We start from the raw sequence: 17900 nt of genomic DNA on the forward strand, positions 1-17900 counted from the left end.
TTTTTTAATTTTATGTTATTTTATTTAATATTTTCGTTTTGCCCATATTTTATTTCTTTGTGTTTTAATTTTTTTTAGGTGTAATATTTGTGATTGAAGGAGCATTTGAAGAAGATATTTGAAGATTGTTAAAAGGTTAACAAAGGAAGATAGAGGTATTTTTGCCATTTTATTTTTTTTCAGTTTTAATTTTATTGATGAATGTTAGTTTTGTAGAAAATTAGAGTTGAAGGTTAAAAAAATTGATGAATGTTAGTTTTGTAGAAAATTAGAGTTGAAGGTTAAAAAAATTGATGAATGTTAGTTTTGTAGAAAATTAGAGTTGAAGGTTAAAAAAATTGATGATTAGAGCCGAAAGTAGATTGTTAAAATAGATTGAATATTGAACAGAGAGAAACCGTAAGACAATTGGCGATAAATGAGGTGAGGCGGCGGAACGTGAAGCGGCACTGAAAGCCCAAATGGAGGCCCAAATGGTGGCAATGCAGAATGATCATCAACGGCAAATGGAGGTCATAGCGAAAAGAAAATCGGATATGGAGGCGCAAATGCGACAATTTATGCAATCCTTTGGTGAAAACCAAAATATGGGGGATTCTGCGCCGACTGATCAGGAAAATCTAAATGATTATGAGTTTCCCGACCCGGACTGATTGATGATTTAATTTAATTTTTATTTTGTTGTTACTTTTGATTTTAAATTTGTGTAAACTATGAATTAAACTATAATTACATTTAGTAATATTAGATTTATAATTTTAGTTTCTTAATTTTTATATTTTAGTATATTTAGTTTATTCAATTAATTTTATAATTTTAATATATTTAGTTTATTAATTTAATTGTATATATATATATATATATATATATATATATATATATATATATATATATATATAGATATATATATATATATATATATATATATATATATATATTAATTTGGTTTTTCAAAAAAAAAAATATTAGTGACATGATTTACATGTCACTACTTAGTGACATGGAAATCACGTCGCAACTTCACACATATCAATAAGGTTTTCATTTACTCCTACGCAAATTTAGTGACGTGATTTTCATGTCACCAAGTAGTGACATGTAAATCACGTCACTAATGAAGATACTTTTTTCTGACCAACCGCTGTTATGCTTGCTTTGACTGAAAGTGCATGAATCTCTGGTCCAAATGTTGCGACGTGATTTTAACTTCACTAAATAGTGAAGTGAAAATCACGTCACTAAAAGTTGTCGCCTTGCCTTCTGCAATGTAATTTATCACGTCACAAATATTGGTTTGTGAAGTGTTTTTTCTGTTTGTGGTGTGATTTTCACGTCACTACTGAGCGTTTTTTTTGTAGTGTCTACAATATTACAAGTTTTTTTTATATTTGTGTTTTCTAAAATGAAACACTAATTTGGACATCCTATAACATAAACATACATTATTGAAGACCAAAACTTAGTCAAAATCACAATTTTTTCAAAAAGTTGTATTTCAAAAAGTTATATTTCAAAAATGATTTTTATGAAAATCTATTTGAAATAGCTTCAAAATTAAGTGATTTTTTGAAATTTTGATATCAATTTTTTTTCCATAACTAAATGAAATACCTAAAATCACATTTTAAGAAAAACTATTCAAACATAATTTTTATTTGAAATTTTTATAAAAAGTTTATTTGTAAAAAAGATTTTCACAAAATTATGTAACATATAAAAATCATTTTTAAAAAAAGTCAAAACAAACAGGCCCTACATCATACGTTTCGTAATAAAAGATGTTTTTCAAACTTTTTGGGTACAAAAGATATACTAATTATTATTGGATAGTTTTCTAGGCAGACAAATTTATTAGTGAGATAATTAGAGAAATTTTTAGGATTAATTGTCCTATAAATTGGAGAACCTTTGAAAAGTATTTAAGGGGATTGAAAAACATTAAATTTATGTGATTCATATATTAAAAGAAAGAGAGTTTTAGAAATATTTGGATAGAAAATAAGATACTTTTTATAAACTTGGAAGAGTATCTATTTGCAATTTATTTTGGAATCTTTTGTAACAACTCTTGAAATATATTGGATAGGAGAACTACTCACCTCATCAAAGTATATTAGTTTGATCAAACATGATAAAGAAATTATGCATGTAGTTGTCTTTAATTTTCTTCTTACTCTCATGCATTTGAGTATATAATGTGACATATTTATTTTTCTTAAAGTCATTTAATTAGTTGCAATTGTAATTTTTCTCACATATTATTATTTTTAATGTGTTTAAATCTTTCAATATCACAAGTTAGGTTAAAAGAATATAATCTAATGGTTAAATATCTTTTTGTCCTTTATCTTTACTTCAGGTTTAATTTGGTCCCTTAATTTTTAAAAAGACTGTTTTGGCCCCTCAATTTTTTAAAATATATCACTTTAATCCTTTCCATTCAAATGCCAGTAATAACATCAATTTTCGTTGACATGGCAAATTACGAGTAACTTTAAACTTGTGACTTATTTAGCGACAGAGAAATCAGTCACTAAAAGAGGGTTTTTTGAATTTTCAATGTATTCTTCATCTTCTTCTTTAAATCCAATACTACATGAATTATTACTCTACCAGTCCAAATGTTACGTTGCTTCCATACGATTCAAGGAAACAAGTTCTTGAAATTGAAACCAAAAACTCCCTAAGTTCTATCTAGGATACCATACATACATTGAAAATTTTACAACCATTGTCCCCACATACCCATAACATCCAACAACAAAACATTTTTTGAAAGAGAGAAAACTAACAATGATTAAGTTAAATGCATAACCTACTATCACATATCTGAGAGGTTGGGAATGAATAGACATATATGTTTGGCCATCACCCAGACCAATATTGCCTGCCCGACCATGGAACATTATAACTTTACTACCATTATAAATGCAAGCAACTATAATATCCTCCTGAGCTTTGTAAAGTTCCCAAGTAGTAATGAAGAAATTGCGAATAAAATGTAAGAAAAGGAAAGGTCATTGAAACGCCGTTCGGATGGATAAACACGAGTTATGACTTGAGTACAATGTCAAAAAGGGAATGGTCGTTGCATCGCCGCTTGGATGCAGTGAAAACATTAGCAAGGGTTCATTCATTTTTGTGAATGGATGGAGGTAAAGAAGTTGGTTTACGAGAGTAAGATTTGTTTTGAAATATGGATTCACTACAAGAAAACTGGCATTTAGCCAGGTGAGCTAGCCAGGTGTAAATCACCTCGCAAATAATAGCACTTGCAGGGTGAAAATCATTACGCAACACAGTTTTAAAAAAAACAATTTCCCAGCTTTTCTATCTCGCTAGTGAGGGAGGGAAATTTAATTTTTTTAAAAATAAAGTTGCAAAGTGAGTTGTACCGTTCAAATATTTTGGGGGGAAATATATTTGGGTATTTATTGATGGGTCAGAGGTGACAGGGGAAAGTATGGGTCTCAACGGTAATAAAGGTTGTGGGGTGTATTCCACGTCGCAAGTTGTCAGTTTGCGGGGTGCATTCCACGACGCAACTGTTTTTTGAAAAAGTGGATGAAAAACATTGATTGGGAAAATAAGAGGAGATGGATGTTCTGATCAATTCTGACAATAAATGTTGCGGGGTGATTTCCACCTCGCTAGCTGCAACAGTCATAAAATTTGCGGGGTGATTTCCACCTCGCTACATTCCTTTTTATACACCCAATGCATTCTTCTTTTTCTGCATTCCAGAAAATATTTATCTCTTCATCCTCTTGCAAAACTGTCCTAAAAACACATCTATGGAATCTTTAAATTATCTAATTCTATGTCATCAATAGCACCGCTACAGCGCTCAATCGATGAATCTCGATGCAGAGTGAAGCACTATCACAGGGCAGCTATCGTGGCCGCAAATCGCGTCGGAATCGTATTCAATGAATTTTAGGTAAAACGGAAAATAAAACGTGGATGGAATTTCTCACAGTTTGTGGTGGCCTTCCTCCTTACGACAGCGAAATCCGGCTGCGTTTTTGGGTCAATGGAGTTCAGCGCGACTGCGAAGAAGATTGAAAGGAAAAGGTGTGGTGGCTGCGATTAGGTAGTTTTCAAACGGAAGGGGTTGTGATTAGATTTAGAATCTCATCTCCTTGATTTAGATTGGTTTGAACTGTGTAGAATAATTTGTATGATAGCAATAATTATGTTTAGATTTGTGTAGAATATGTGTGAAAATTTTTAATACAATTTGTATGATTTTATTACGTATAATAATATGTTGAAATGAAAGAATATAAATTTAGAGTTTATTATTTTTGTTTTTCAGAAGTAAATAAATATATTATTTGATTTTTTCATTTTTCATAAATATTTAATATTACTGATTTAGTTTACATGTTATTTAGAATTTGATATAGGATTTGAATGTTATTTAGAACACGTTTTCCTAATTATGAACTTTTTAAAATTAAATTTGAATTTAAATATTTAGAATTTATTATAAATATATCATTTTTAAATATTTTTGAATTTAAATTATTTATTATATTTATATTATTCTAAATATTAATATTATATTTAGAATAATATAAATATATATATTTTTTGGCATATTAAAGAATTTTGCTAGGTGATTTTCACCCTGTAAATATTTCAATTTAAAATTTTGCTAAGTGTTATTCACCCCGCAACTTTTTATAGTCTGTGGTCCCTGCTCTGCTCTGAACTCTGTGCATAACTGCTCTGCTCTGCGTGATGTTGCGTGCATGTCTAGGAAAACGTGTTGCGGGGTGACATTCACATGACAACGTTGCGGTGTAATAATCACCTGGCAAAGTTGCGAGGTGATATTACCCTGACAAATAGTTGTGGCTACTATTTTTGCAGGGTGTTTTGTCCCCCTCGCAATTGATGATTTCTAAGGTGAATTTTGGGTGCGGGGTGTTATCCACCTGGCAAATAAGAGTTTTTTTGTAGTGATTATATGCACGCTTATTGAAAAATATATAGAAGTAGCGGACATTATGGTTATGAAGAAGATCAATTTTATATGCCTACAATAAATTAAGTGAGTTGGTGCAAAGGCAAAAGAATTAGATAACTCATAATTTAAGCTTTGGTACACCGACAAAGTTAGATTAAGAAATGAGGTAAAAATTACTGTAGACAAGGAGTGAAAGAAGGATATTATGGATGTAAAAAGTGTAGGACATCAAATTATAGCCTTGAAATTTATAGTGAAACAATATATGTTTAATGTTATTAGTGCTCACACACCTCAGATTAGGTTAGCATAACACTTTAAAGTAAAACTTTATGAAGATTTAGAAGGCTTATTTTAGGCAATTTTAAAGGCATGCATGAGGGGTATGGCCTTAGGGAGATAAACGTCAAGGATAAATCCATCTTGGAGTTTTCAACAGTTTTTGAACTTAATATAGGTAATACATATTTTAGAAAAATATTTAAGCATCGTATCCCATATAAGAGTGTGAGGACATGTTTTTAGATAGATTTATTTCTTATTAAGAAGTTAAATAAGAAGATTTGTTTGGATTGTAAAGTTATACCTAAGAGAGCTTGACTATCCAACATAGAGTATTGGTTATGGATGTATTTTTTAATAGGAGTATGAAGAGAAGAAGTCACATGAGATCTCCAATAATCAAGTGGTGGCATTTAAATGGTGAAAAACAAAGGAGTTGCCGACACTTGATCTTGGAGGGAGGGTTCACACAAACACAATGAAGTACAAATGATATGCAGTACAAGTTGTCACAAGAGATTAGAAAAGTAATTAAAGAGAAATTTGAAGAATCAAGACGTTTTGAACCTATGAATAAATAATTTTGGTGGTAGAATGAAAGTGCTCAAAGTAAAGTTAGAGCAAAAATAGAATGTTTTAAAGAATGTTCTAGGTGTAAAAATGGGAAAACTTGAAAAAATTAAAATAAAGGTAAGAAAGATACCAAGAAGGAAATGAGTGAAGCAAGAATCCAAGATTAGACAGATTATACCAATCTTTATAAAACAAATAGGGAAAAAAAATCTGTAGATAGTGTAACACCCCAAATCTACCCCACAATTAATATATAAATCAGAGTGCATAAATCACAAAAACAACAACATATTCGAGGTGTCATATTTATCAACTTAAAACCCATGCAACATAACAGCTCATTAATAGAGATACATAGCACATATCCACAGAAGGAATCACAAACAATTAGTTATTCAAATCCAACAACTTTAAAACATCGCATCGGAATTCATAAACTCTTACATTCAAAACATAACAACGACTAAACAAAATGTCTCCACAAGACTGATAAGTGCCAAAATGTTGTTATTTTGAGTATATAATTGTGGCACTTATCGATTCTATTCATTCCGTTTTTGTAATAAAATCCCCACTTTTGTGTATATATTCACATTATTTAGTTTTCATATGTTTTATATACCGTTTAATAGTTTTTCCTTTGTTTTTATAGGTATTCATGCTTATTGGAGCCTCGAGGAATAAAGTGTCGAAGGCACGGCTCCGATTGCGCGATTTTGGATCAAATAAGCAAGTTTTGTGCAGAGAGCGCCGCTGAGCGGCGTCTAAGCGCGCTTTCCAGGGGCGAACCAATTTTCCCTGGCCGCTAAGCGGTGGTTCTGGCCGCTAAGCGGAGGCCTGTTTACTGTTGTAGATATTTTGTGAATACGTGTAGCCCGCTAAGCGAGATTTGGCCGCTAAGCGGCCGTAGCAGAAAATGTGTTTATATTTCTTCATTTGAACCATTTTTAGGGCATGGTTTTGGAGAGTTTTTGGTTCCAACTCCATCATTTTCATTCTTAGAGTAGGATTAGCTTAGAAAACAACACTGGGTCATGCACTTGGAAGATCGGAGGTGGATTTCTCATCAACCGGAGCTGACAACCCGCGAGATGTTTGGTTTATCTTCTCTATTCTCTGTGTATTTCTTTGTGTTGGGTTTGTTTGTATATTTACTCGAATCTTATGTATATTTACCGATTATAATGTTATGTTTAACTTGCTTTATGAATCTGTGTTGATGTTGTTCTGGATTTTTGCTCTGTGCTGAAGATTTGAGTTGCTTTAGAGATAAACTGCTTGAATCTTTATCTAGGATGATATTCTGTTGGTTCTGAACTCTAGAGATAGATTTAGAGCTAGCATTCACCGATTGTATCTGTTCTTAATGCTTTCGTGTTTGAGCGGCGCGCGAGAGATCGCCGACGCGAGAATACGGATGTTCTCGCGACTTCGCGTTAGAGATAACCTTAGTTGTGAGATGATCTCGTTTGTGCTCCAGAGATGGACGCTTATGTGAGAGATACGTGATGACATAGATGAGTATCGTAGGTTGAGTATAACGGGTTGGTAAGTGTATGTTTGTGAAGAGTGAATATATTTACATTCCTGATAAGTTATTTCTCTTCTAAGATTGTGTTTATTCTTACCTGTCTATATCTTTGTTTACCTTTTGCTCATTCAAACCCAAGCTCGAAACCGTAGAAACTGTTGAATGGCATCTTCCATCTCTGTGGACGATAATTCCCGGATCAATATTTCCAAATCTTTTCTGTTGCTTGCCCTATGCTGCATTCAACAAAATGGCGCCGTTGCCGGGGATGGTTGTGATTGCATCGCAATAGTTTTCGTGGTTTTGAGCTTTGTATATATCGTATATATTGTATATGTTTACTTGTATAGTTTCACTTGTATATATACTTACTTGTACATGTTTACTTGTTTATGTCCACCATATAGTTTTACTTGTATATGTTACATACAAGTATACTTTTGTTGGTGAATGTTTATGAAACAAGTTGAATTCGAATTAGCTCTTTAATTACAAATCTCACTTTTCAACTTGTGAATCCAACATTCACCAATTTTTCTCTTTGTGTATGTTAATAGTTATATGTGTTTCATGTTTGTATATATGTGTTTGTTCATGTACATATTTGTATACTTGTATTTTCCTTTATGTTCGTTTAATCGTTGTATATATTTGTACCAGTAACATTTGTTGAGTGGTTGGTTAGGACACTTTCTTTAGGTTTGTGCGGTGAGACGTCACCATGGCATGACAAGAGGAAGCTACTTTCCAAACACCGAAACAATAAAGGCGTCGAGCTAACGACGTAAAACAAGCGCTTGTTGGGAGGCACCCCAACGGTTGTAAATATTGTTTATATTTATATTTATGAGGTATTTAGGTGAAGTGGAGGAAAATTGGAACAGCTATTTCTGTTCTGATTTTTCTGGTTTTTTCTGTCATCGCTAAGCGAGCCTAGCTCCGCTAAGCGATGACAGTAAAATTCTGTTTTTCTGCTCTGTACCAGTGGGGTTCATATTCCACTTGGTTCACTCCTTTTTCCCACTCTCACCAAGGCTAATTAATAGTATATATTAGTTTTATTTTTCTAATTCTTTTATGGTTGTTTGTACTCAAATTTTGTTCGGTGATTCGAAGATTTTTGAGGTGGTTTTCCAAAGCTTGAGTGTTTCAACTTGCGGATGTATGGTAGGATATTGTTTTTGAAGTTGTATCATTCAAGGTACTCATTTATCACTTTCTATAGCATAGCATGTTTAGGAAACTTTTCATTTGTACAATTACCATACCATTCATTCTTTTGCATTACTTGCTTGTTGATTGAATCACTTTAGTTCCCAAACCATAAATGTGAGGAAGCTTTCCATTGTTTACATATGCTGGAGGCCACAATCTTTGTTTTAACTGGATTTTATTATGCTTAATCTTTTGTTTATGTTGATTTTATGAAAGCATGAAAAGGATCAAGGCATTTTGTTTCATTTTGAGCACAACTACCAAAACCAAATAGTCAATTCACCTTGTGAGTGTGTGATCATTTGTTAAGCCTTTTGAGCTTTTTGTCAATATCCATGTTGTTTTTGCTAAATGCTTATCTTTGAGTGTTTAGTTCTCATTTTTGCATGGATGATTGATTCTTTGTTTTCTTGAACCCTCAACTTTATGTTGTTGTATGAATTTTTACCTTGCCTTAGAAAGTAGGGAGTATTCACATGATGGTGTGGTTGAATTCAAGTTGGGGAGAAAAATGATTATGTACTTATTTGGTTGTTTCTATGAGGTTGAAAAGAAAGAAGAAAAAAAGAAAAAAATGTGAAAAGAAAAGAAAAGAAAAAAAAAAGTGAAAAAGTTTTGAAAAACAAAAAGAAAAGAGAAGCGAATAATTGTGCTAATAAGTATTGTGATTGGTTTGAGAAACTTGTGATTATGGAAGAAGTTTGATCGAGATTTTGTTGTTTGAATCTTTGGTGGATTGATCACTCCCTTAGGTTTAGGCAAGTTTTTGTTTCGATTAGCCTTAGGACATATCCCTTGTTTCTTAACCAAGCCACATTACAACCTTGAAAAGTCCTTGTGATTCTTGCTTTTGTATCTTCAATGTGATTTTTGGATGAATGCATAATTTAATCTTTTGTTTGCAAGATTGTTGGATGAGTGTTAAAAGTCCCTCACCTTTGTGTGTTCTTCATTCATTGATGAAATTTTGCTAGGTGTGATTCATGAGATAGCATGTATTGTGTTAGAATGTTTTGTATGCTTTTTGTACTTAAGATTAGTTTCATTTACATGTTGTCGTTGTAGGATAGTGGTAAGTATTTACTTTGTTTATACATTTTTGTATTGAGCCATACATTTGTTTTTGGTTTTCAAAACTTGTTGATTCACAATTCTTTGGTTTATTGCTTTTGATTCTTTGATTTATTTGACATTGTTTGAGGACAAACAAAGTTTCAAGTTGGGGAGAGTTTGATAAGTGCCAAAATGTTGTTATTTTGAGTATATAATTGTGGCACTTATCGATTCTATTCATTCCGTTTTTGTAATAAAATCCCCACTTTTGTGTATATATTCACATTATTTAGTTTTCATATGTTTTATATACCGTTTAATAGTTTTTCCTTTGTTTTTATAGGTATTCATGCTTATTGGAGCCTCGAGGAATAAAGTGTCGAAGGCACGGCTCCGATTGCGCGATTTTGGATCAAATAAGCAAGTTTTGTGCAGAGAGCGCCGCTGAGCGGCGTCTAAGCGCGCTTTCCAGGGGCGAACCAATTTTCCCTGGCCGCTAAGCGGTGGTTCTGGCCGCTAAGCGGAGGCCTGTTTACTGTTGTAGATATTTTGTGAATACGTGTAGCCCGCTAAGCGAGATTTGGCCGCTAAGCGGCCGTAGCAGAAAATGTGTTTATATTTCTTCATTTGAACCATTTTTAGGGCATGGTTTTGGAGAGTTTTTGGTTCCAACTCCATCATTTTCATTCTTAGAGTAGGATTAGCTTAGAAAACAACACTGGGTCATGCACTTGGAAGATCGGAGGTGGATTTCTCATCAACCGGAGCTGACAACCCGCGAGATGTTTGGTTTATCTTCTCTATTCTCTGTGTATTTCTTTGTGTTGGGTTTGTTTGTATATTTACTCGAATCTTATGTATATTTACCGATTATAATGTTATGTTTAACTTGCTTTATGAATCTGTGTTGATGTTGTTCTGGATTTTTGCTCTGTGCTGAAGATTTGAGTTGCTTTAGAGATAAACTGCTTGAATCTTTATCTAGGATGATATTCTGTTGGTTCTGAACTCTAGAGATAGATTTAGAGCTAGCATTCACCGATTGTATCTGTTCTTAATGCTTTCGTGTTTGAGCGGCGCGCGAGAGATCGCCGACGCGAGAATACGGATGTTCTCGCGACTTCGCGTTAGAGATAACCTTAGTTGTGAGATGATCTCGTTTGTGCTCCAGAGATGGACGCTTATGTGAGAGATACGTGATGACATAGATGAGTATCGTAGGTTGAGTATAACGGGTTGGTAAGTGTATGTTTGTGAAGAGTGAATATATTTACATTCCTGATAAGTTATTTCTCTTCTAAGATTGTGTTTATTCTTACCTGTCTATATCTTTGTTTACCTTTTGCTCATTCAAACCCAAGCTCGAAACCGTAGAAACTGTTGAATGGCATCTTCCATCTCTGTGGACGATAATTCCCGGATCAATATTTCCAAATCTTTTCTGTTGCTTGCCCTATGCTGCATTCAACAAAGACAACAACAAAATCCAACTAAACATAACAACATAAGTCAAAACAAACGACAATCCCCCCGAGTGCTACGTATCAAAGCAATGAACACAACTCGAGCTACTAACGACAAACAGCTACTCTTCATCGTTACCTGCACGTTACCAACAAAGGCTAACATTCAAACAGAAGGGGTGAGATATCAAACAGTATAAAGGAACGTATGATAATACTTATAGAAAAGATAAGATCATACTCAATCCACCACTTCTCAACTTAAGCACTTGCATCACCACAACATAGTTACTAATCAAATATAACGACAAAATCACATCACAATTATCTCATCAACACAGAATAATGACATTAATCTCATAATCATAACAATTCAAAATGCGACTCAACTTATGCGTATGCATGTGGTACCATTGGAGTAAAACTCCCGTCTCAAACAATTGCCTTTGGGTCGTCTCAAACATTTGCCATTAAGGTCGTCTCAAACATTTTCCATTAAGGCCGTCTCAAACAATGCAATGGATGCGACTCAAATGATGCACATCCATAAATACAACATAAACAACATGTCGCTACATCATCTAAACAAGATCAACTCAATGCCAAGGTTCTATGGCAACAATCATATCATTACTATGATAGTAATTTATTACGTCTTAATCACGTCTTTACGGTATACAAACATGCACAAATATCCAACTTCACAAAACATCATCAAATCGAGAAAATATAATTCAAGAAAAGTTTTCAAAAGATATTCAAATCAATTTCATTAGATAGGAATTAATTTCAGCTTTACGGAGGTTCAAACGGTGCGTTAAACGAACATCCGAGTCAAAAGATACGAATTTTCAAAGTTTGGAAAAACTGTTAGCTTCAGCAATGTAACCGGTTACCACAAGGATGTAACTAATTACATCCCCTGAATCTGCCTCTGTTACACAAATTTTGCACTATGTAACCGGTTACCTCAAAACATGTAGTCGGTTACTTGACGTCCAGTAGCCCAAAATCCCCATTTTCAAAGGATGTAACCGGTTATCCCAAAACATGTAACCGGTTACCTTACTGAACCAGAGCCAAAAACCTGAATTTCTGCTGCTACGAATTCTACTCTCCAAAACCCCAAAAACTCAACTCTTACATATCAAAACATCATTTTAAGTCATAAATTTTCAGGTCCAATATCAGTATCATACTTCTATTTAAATACACATGTCAATTGCATCAATTACACAATAAATCAAACATCAATTTCAACATTTACCAACACATCAATGTTTCAATTTCTCACATAGACATGGATATTAAAGTATACAATCAAATCCCCAACATAACCAATCATCATACAATCCCTTATCATGAAAGAATCCCACCCTTACCTTAGGTTTTCGATTGAAGTCAACTCTATCTTCAAACCTAGTTTTCTCCTATTCTCTTCTCTCTTCTCTTCTTTTCCCAATTTCACCAAATGAGCTTCTAACTCTCTATTCTCTAAAACCCTTGTTTTGTTAAACCCTTACTAACTCTCAAATTGCTAATGGGCTCTAATTAGCACCTCTCAATTACTAATTCTATAGGCCCACTAATCAATAACCTTACTAACTTATGTTATTTACTAATAATTCCCAATAAATAACATAAAATCAATTAAACACACAATTAACACATAATCAAATAAATGATTCACATAACACATATAAAATAAATAATTGAAATAAAAACGGGCGTTACAAATAGACTTTTTAAAGGAAGGGAAAGAAAGACAAGATATTTGGATCAATTGAAATGTGTTAAAGATGAAGAAGGTGAAGTCTTGGTTCAATAAAATAACATAAAGAATAGGTGGAAGATTTATTTCTATAAATTATTCAATTAAGAACATGATATCTCATTGGAAACTAACATGGTTGACATTAGAGAAAAAGATCGAAACTATAATTATTATAGTCAAATTCAAAAACAAGAGGTGAATAAAGCATTTAAAAGGATGAGTAACAATATTGTTGGAGTATGGAAAATTCTTGATGATAAAGACATGGAGTGGCTCAACAAACTCTTTAAGAAAATTATGATGTCCAAGCAAATGTCAGATGAATGAAGAAGAAGTACTTTAGTTCCAATGTATAAGAATAAGGGGATGTACAAAATTGTTTAAATTATAAAGGGATTAAACTTATGAGTCATACCATGAGATTATGGAAAAGAATGATTGAATGAAGACTAAGAAAAGAAATTCAAGTTAATGATAATCAATTGGTTTTAAGCCTTGGAGGCCAACCATGGAAATGATCTCTTTACTATGACGTGTGATGGAGCAACGTCGGATGGATCAACAAGACCTGTACTTAATTTTCATTGACTTGGAGAATGCGGTATATAGAGTTCCTAGAGAGATCTTTATTGAAATCCCTAGTGAAAAAAGGAGTTATGATTGCCTATGTTTGATTTATCCATGACATGTATGAAGGGGGTATCTACTAGTGTGCGAACACAAAGTGAAGAGAAAAATGATTCAACCCTAAACCCTTACATTTTTACTTTAATTTTATATGTATTCACGTAACACATCCAAGATCTAGTACCGAGATGTATGCTTTTTGCAAATGATATAATCCTACTTGAAGAGTCAAAGCAGAATTTAAATGAGAGGTTGTAGACGAGTCTTAGAAACATGTGGCTTGTGCTTTAACAAAAGTAGGACAAAGTATATGGAAAGTAAGTTTAGCAAAAGGAGAAACATTTTTCTAACCTAGCGGTGAAAGTTATAGCCCATATCATACCACAAGTCACGTGTTTTAGTATCTTGGATCTGTTATACAAAATGAAGGTGAAATATAGGAGAATATTAATTATCGAATTCAAGTCGGATGACTAAAATGGAGGAGAGCCTCAAAGATTTTCTATGACACAAAAGTACCACTAAAGCTAAAATAATTTTTTTATCGAACATCGGTAAGACTTGCAATATTTCATGAGACAAAATGCTAAGCGATTTAGAATCGACACGAGAATAAAGTAAATGTAACAGAAAAAATATGTTGCATTGAATGTGTGATTTCAACCTTTTTCCCAACCGCAGGTGTGGAGGATCGAACTGTGGTTTTTTCTACCAAAGAAACAATCAATCACCACTAGATCAACTAACAATTGGTTAGAAGACATAAACTTTGATATAACATTATAGTGAAATTTGATGGATGTAATCAAGCTAATTAAATGAGATAAAACTTTATTATTACGTTTTTATTTTTCATCAAAGTTGATTATGAAGATAATAAGCAATTCTCCATTGGACCATATAGATTGTTTTCAATATCATACAAGAGAGTGAGTGACACAAGAGTAAACACAACAATAATACTAAAAGAAAAAAAAAAGAAGACCAATCACAAAATAATATTAAAATGCCAAAACTTCTAAAATGGTGCAAGAAAATTCAAAGCTGAAAGAAGACTGAGTACAAAGTCTGTGAGTAGTCCACACGTTTTATGCCTATAAAAAATAAAACAAAATCATCTTAAACAACCATCCAGCACAACGATTTTTCAAACACAGATTCTTCCATTTCCCGTTCCACTTCCAATTAGCCTCAATGGCTAAAAACAACACTATCCACCGAATCCTCTTACTCTTCTCATTCCTCTCTCTTCTTTTTCCCATTCATGCCAAACTCCACCTCCACCCTTCCGACGCAAAAGCCCTCGCATCTCTCCAAAACAACTTCGGCCTCAAAACCAACACCACAAACCACCCGTGTAACACGGAGGGTGTATTCTGCGAACGACGACTCACCGCCAACGAAAGCTACTCCCTCCGAGTCACAAAACTCGTTTTCAAATCAAAGAAACTCGTAGGCACTCTTTCACCAACCATTGGAAAACTAACTGAACTCAAAGAACTCTCTCTTCCAAACAACAAACTCGTTGACCGTATCCCTTCCTCCATAGTTGACTGCAGAAAACTCGAGATTCTTAATATTGCTAATAATTTTTTCTCCGGCGAAGTTCCTAATGAATTCTCTTCTCTCGTCCGTCTTCGTTTTCTTGATATTTCTGGAAATAAACTCTCCGGAAACTTGAATTTTCTTCGATATTTTCCAAATTTAGAAACTCTTTCTGTTGCAAACAATCACTTTACAGGAAGAATCCCCGCTTCGGTTCGGTCTTTTCGTAATCTCAGACACTTTAACTTCTCTGGTAACGGTTTTCTCGAAGCCCTGCCGTTGAATCAGAAGCTTCTAGAATATGATAATACTAATACCGATACCAATACCGCGAATAAGCGGTATATCCTTGCTGAGAATTCGAATTCGAATTCAAATGGAACAAGGAGTCGTTCTCGTTCTAATTCGCCTGCTCCAGCACCTGGTCCTGCAGCAGTGGATCATCACCATAATCATAAGAACAGGAGGAAGCTTACTGGATGGATTCTTGGATTCATTGCAGGAGCATTCGCTGGGATACTATCCGGTTTCGTGTTTTCGTTGTTGTTTAAGTTGGCTTTGATTGTGATTAAAGGAAGAGGAAAAGGTTCTGGTCCTGCAATTTATAGTTCTTTGATTAAGAAAGCTGAGGATTTAGCTTTCTTGGAGAAAGAAGACGGTTTAGCTTCGTTGGAACTTATCGGAAGAGGTGGATGTGGCGAGGTTTACAAGGCCGAGTTACCGGGAAGTAATGGTAAAATGATTGCTATCAAGAAGATTATTCAGCCGTCGAAGGATGCAGCGGAGTTGGCTGAAGAAGATAGTAAGCTTCTGCATAAGAAGATGCGACAGATTAAGTCGGAGATTGATACTGTCGGTCAGATTCGTCATCGCAATCTTTTGCCACTTTTGGCTCATGTTTCTAGACCGGATTGTCATTACCTTGTGTATGAGTTTATGAAGAATGGAAGTTTGCAGGATATGTTGAGCAAAGTTGAAAGAGGTGAAGCAGAGTTGGATTGGTTGACAAGGCATAGGATTGCACTTGGTATCGCGGAAGGGCTTGAATACCTTCACACGAGCCATAGTCCTCGCATTATTCATCGTGATCTTAAGCCTGCAAATATTCTTCTTGACGATGATATGGAAGCTAGGATTGCGGATTTTGGACTCGCGAAAGCAATGCCTGATGCGCAGACGCATATCAGTACTTCGAACGTAGCTGGCACGGTGGGATATATCGCGCCCGAGTATCATCAGATATTCAAATTCAGTGACAAGTGTGACATATTTAGCTTTGGTGTTATGCTTGGTGTTTTGGTGATAGGAAAGCTTCCTTCTGATGATTTTTTTCAGAGTACTGATGAGATGAGTTTGGTCAAGTGGATGAGAAATGTGATGACTTCCGAAAATCCGAAGGACGCAATTGATGCAAAGCTCATTGGTAATGGTTATGAGGAACAGATGCTTCTGGTTTTGAAAATTGCTTGCTTTTGCACCATGGATAATCCTAAAGAGAGGCCTGATAGTAAGAATGTCAGGATCATGTTGTTCCAAATCAAGCACTAGTTAATTTGATGAATATATGAAATAAAATGTATAATAATGTGTTATTAAGTGTGTCATTATAATAGTATTGTTACATTACAACATGCTGAATTTCAAGAAAAGAAAAAGTAAGATAGATTGAAATTCAGCATTGTGATTATGTGTGTCTAATTGAATCTGTAACTATCTTGTTGCACTATGTTTCTGTATTGATCAAGTAAATAAAATACTTTCATATTATTACCATACTTTCCTTATGAGTATTATTATTATTATAAGCATTTTTCATCATTAATTAAGAAAAGAAAAAGCAGCACTATGATTGTTAAGCATTGAATTTGGACAAAAGAGTGAATAGGCACAACACAATACAAAGATACAATCTGTATCAACAGTCAAAATGACAGAATACAATTCCAAAATTTTCTACTTCTTTTATTTTATATTTTCTTTATACAGTTTTTTCTTCACTCTTTATTCTATAAAATATTGCAATATGTATGCAAAGTCAACATGTTCATACTTCACACTAGTATTGAAGCAAGGACTAAATGTGTTTCTCATTTTCCTCCTTTGACAAGAACAATTTCCTCCTTTGACAAGAACAAAGAGAAGTTTACAAGTGAGCTTCCTTGTATTTTGCATTGACTGCCTCACAAATAATTAGCATTGCATTTACACTTAGAATGTACAACCAAGAGAGTTGCAACAACGGTCAAGCTTATTTGCATTTATTGACTGATAATACCAGAATTAAGAAGAGTTTGAAATTAATGAATGGTTGAGATTATTTACCTTCACTTGGTAACTCAGGTTACATAAAAAATTGCTATGTGATCCCTAACTGAAGAACTCCAAATTTCAAATTAGTTGTGAATTTGTTAGGATACTACTAGAGCCTTAGTCAAAAGAGTGGATGTGTTAGTAGGAAGTTAGGCCATACGATGTATTTTGAAAATAACCACATGGCTGAGAAAGGGAATGTTGAATAAACTTTAATTTTAATGTTATTAAGTGGGTTTTATTGATAAGTTAGTGAAAAATAAAGAGTCTCTTGTAGTTGAAAGGCCAAGAGTTCTTGTAGTGAAAAAGCCAAGAGATAGTGGCATATTAAGAGTATTTATTTGCTTTAATTTCCTAGTATAGCAGAAGTCTTTTAGGTCTATATAAAGACTTGTTTGTATTTTCATTTTCAACAAGTAAAAAGTTCAGTTTTAAAGTAAGATATCCACCAGTGAAAGTATAGTGTAAAAAGTGTTCTGTGCAGTTTTAAAGCAAGTCTTCCACCAGTGGAAGTATAATGTTAAAAGTGTCCAAAATTGTTACAACTGCAGA

The 17900-nt window shown here is 33.7% G+C and overlaps 1 protein-coding gene across 1 annotated transcript; it reads left to right on the plus strand.

The window, feature by feature from the left end:
• The first annotated feature begins 14583 nt into the window (after nucleotides 1–14583).
• Nucleotides 14584–16825, plus strand: LOC131656054 (leucine-rich repeat receptor-like serine/threonine/tyrosine-protein kinase SOBIR1). Its single transcript, XM_058925840.1, has one exon. It carries the CDS (start codon nucleotides 14688–14690, stop codon nucleotides 16584–16586), a length of 1899 nt encoding a protein of 632 aa, XP_058781823.1. The 5' UTR covers nucleotides 14584–14687; the 3' UTR covers nucleotides 16587–16825.
• Nucleotides 16826–17900: the final 1075 nt, after the last annotated feature.

The sequence above is a fragment of the Vicia villosa genome, linkage group LG3 (assembly GCF_029867415.1).
Source record: "Vicia villosa cultivar HV-30 ecotype Madison, WI linkage group LG3, Vvil1.0, whole genome shotgun sequence".
Lineage (NCBI taxonomy): Eukaryota > Viridiplantae > Streptophyta > Magnoliopsida > Fabales > Fabaceae > Vicia > Vicia villosa.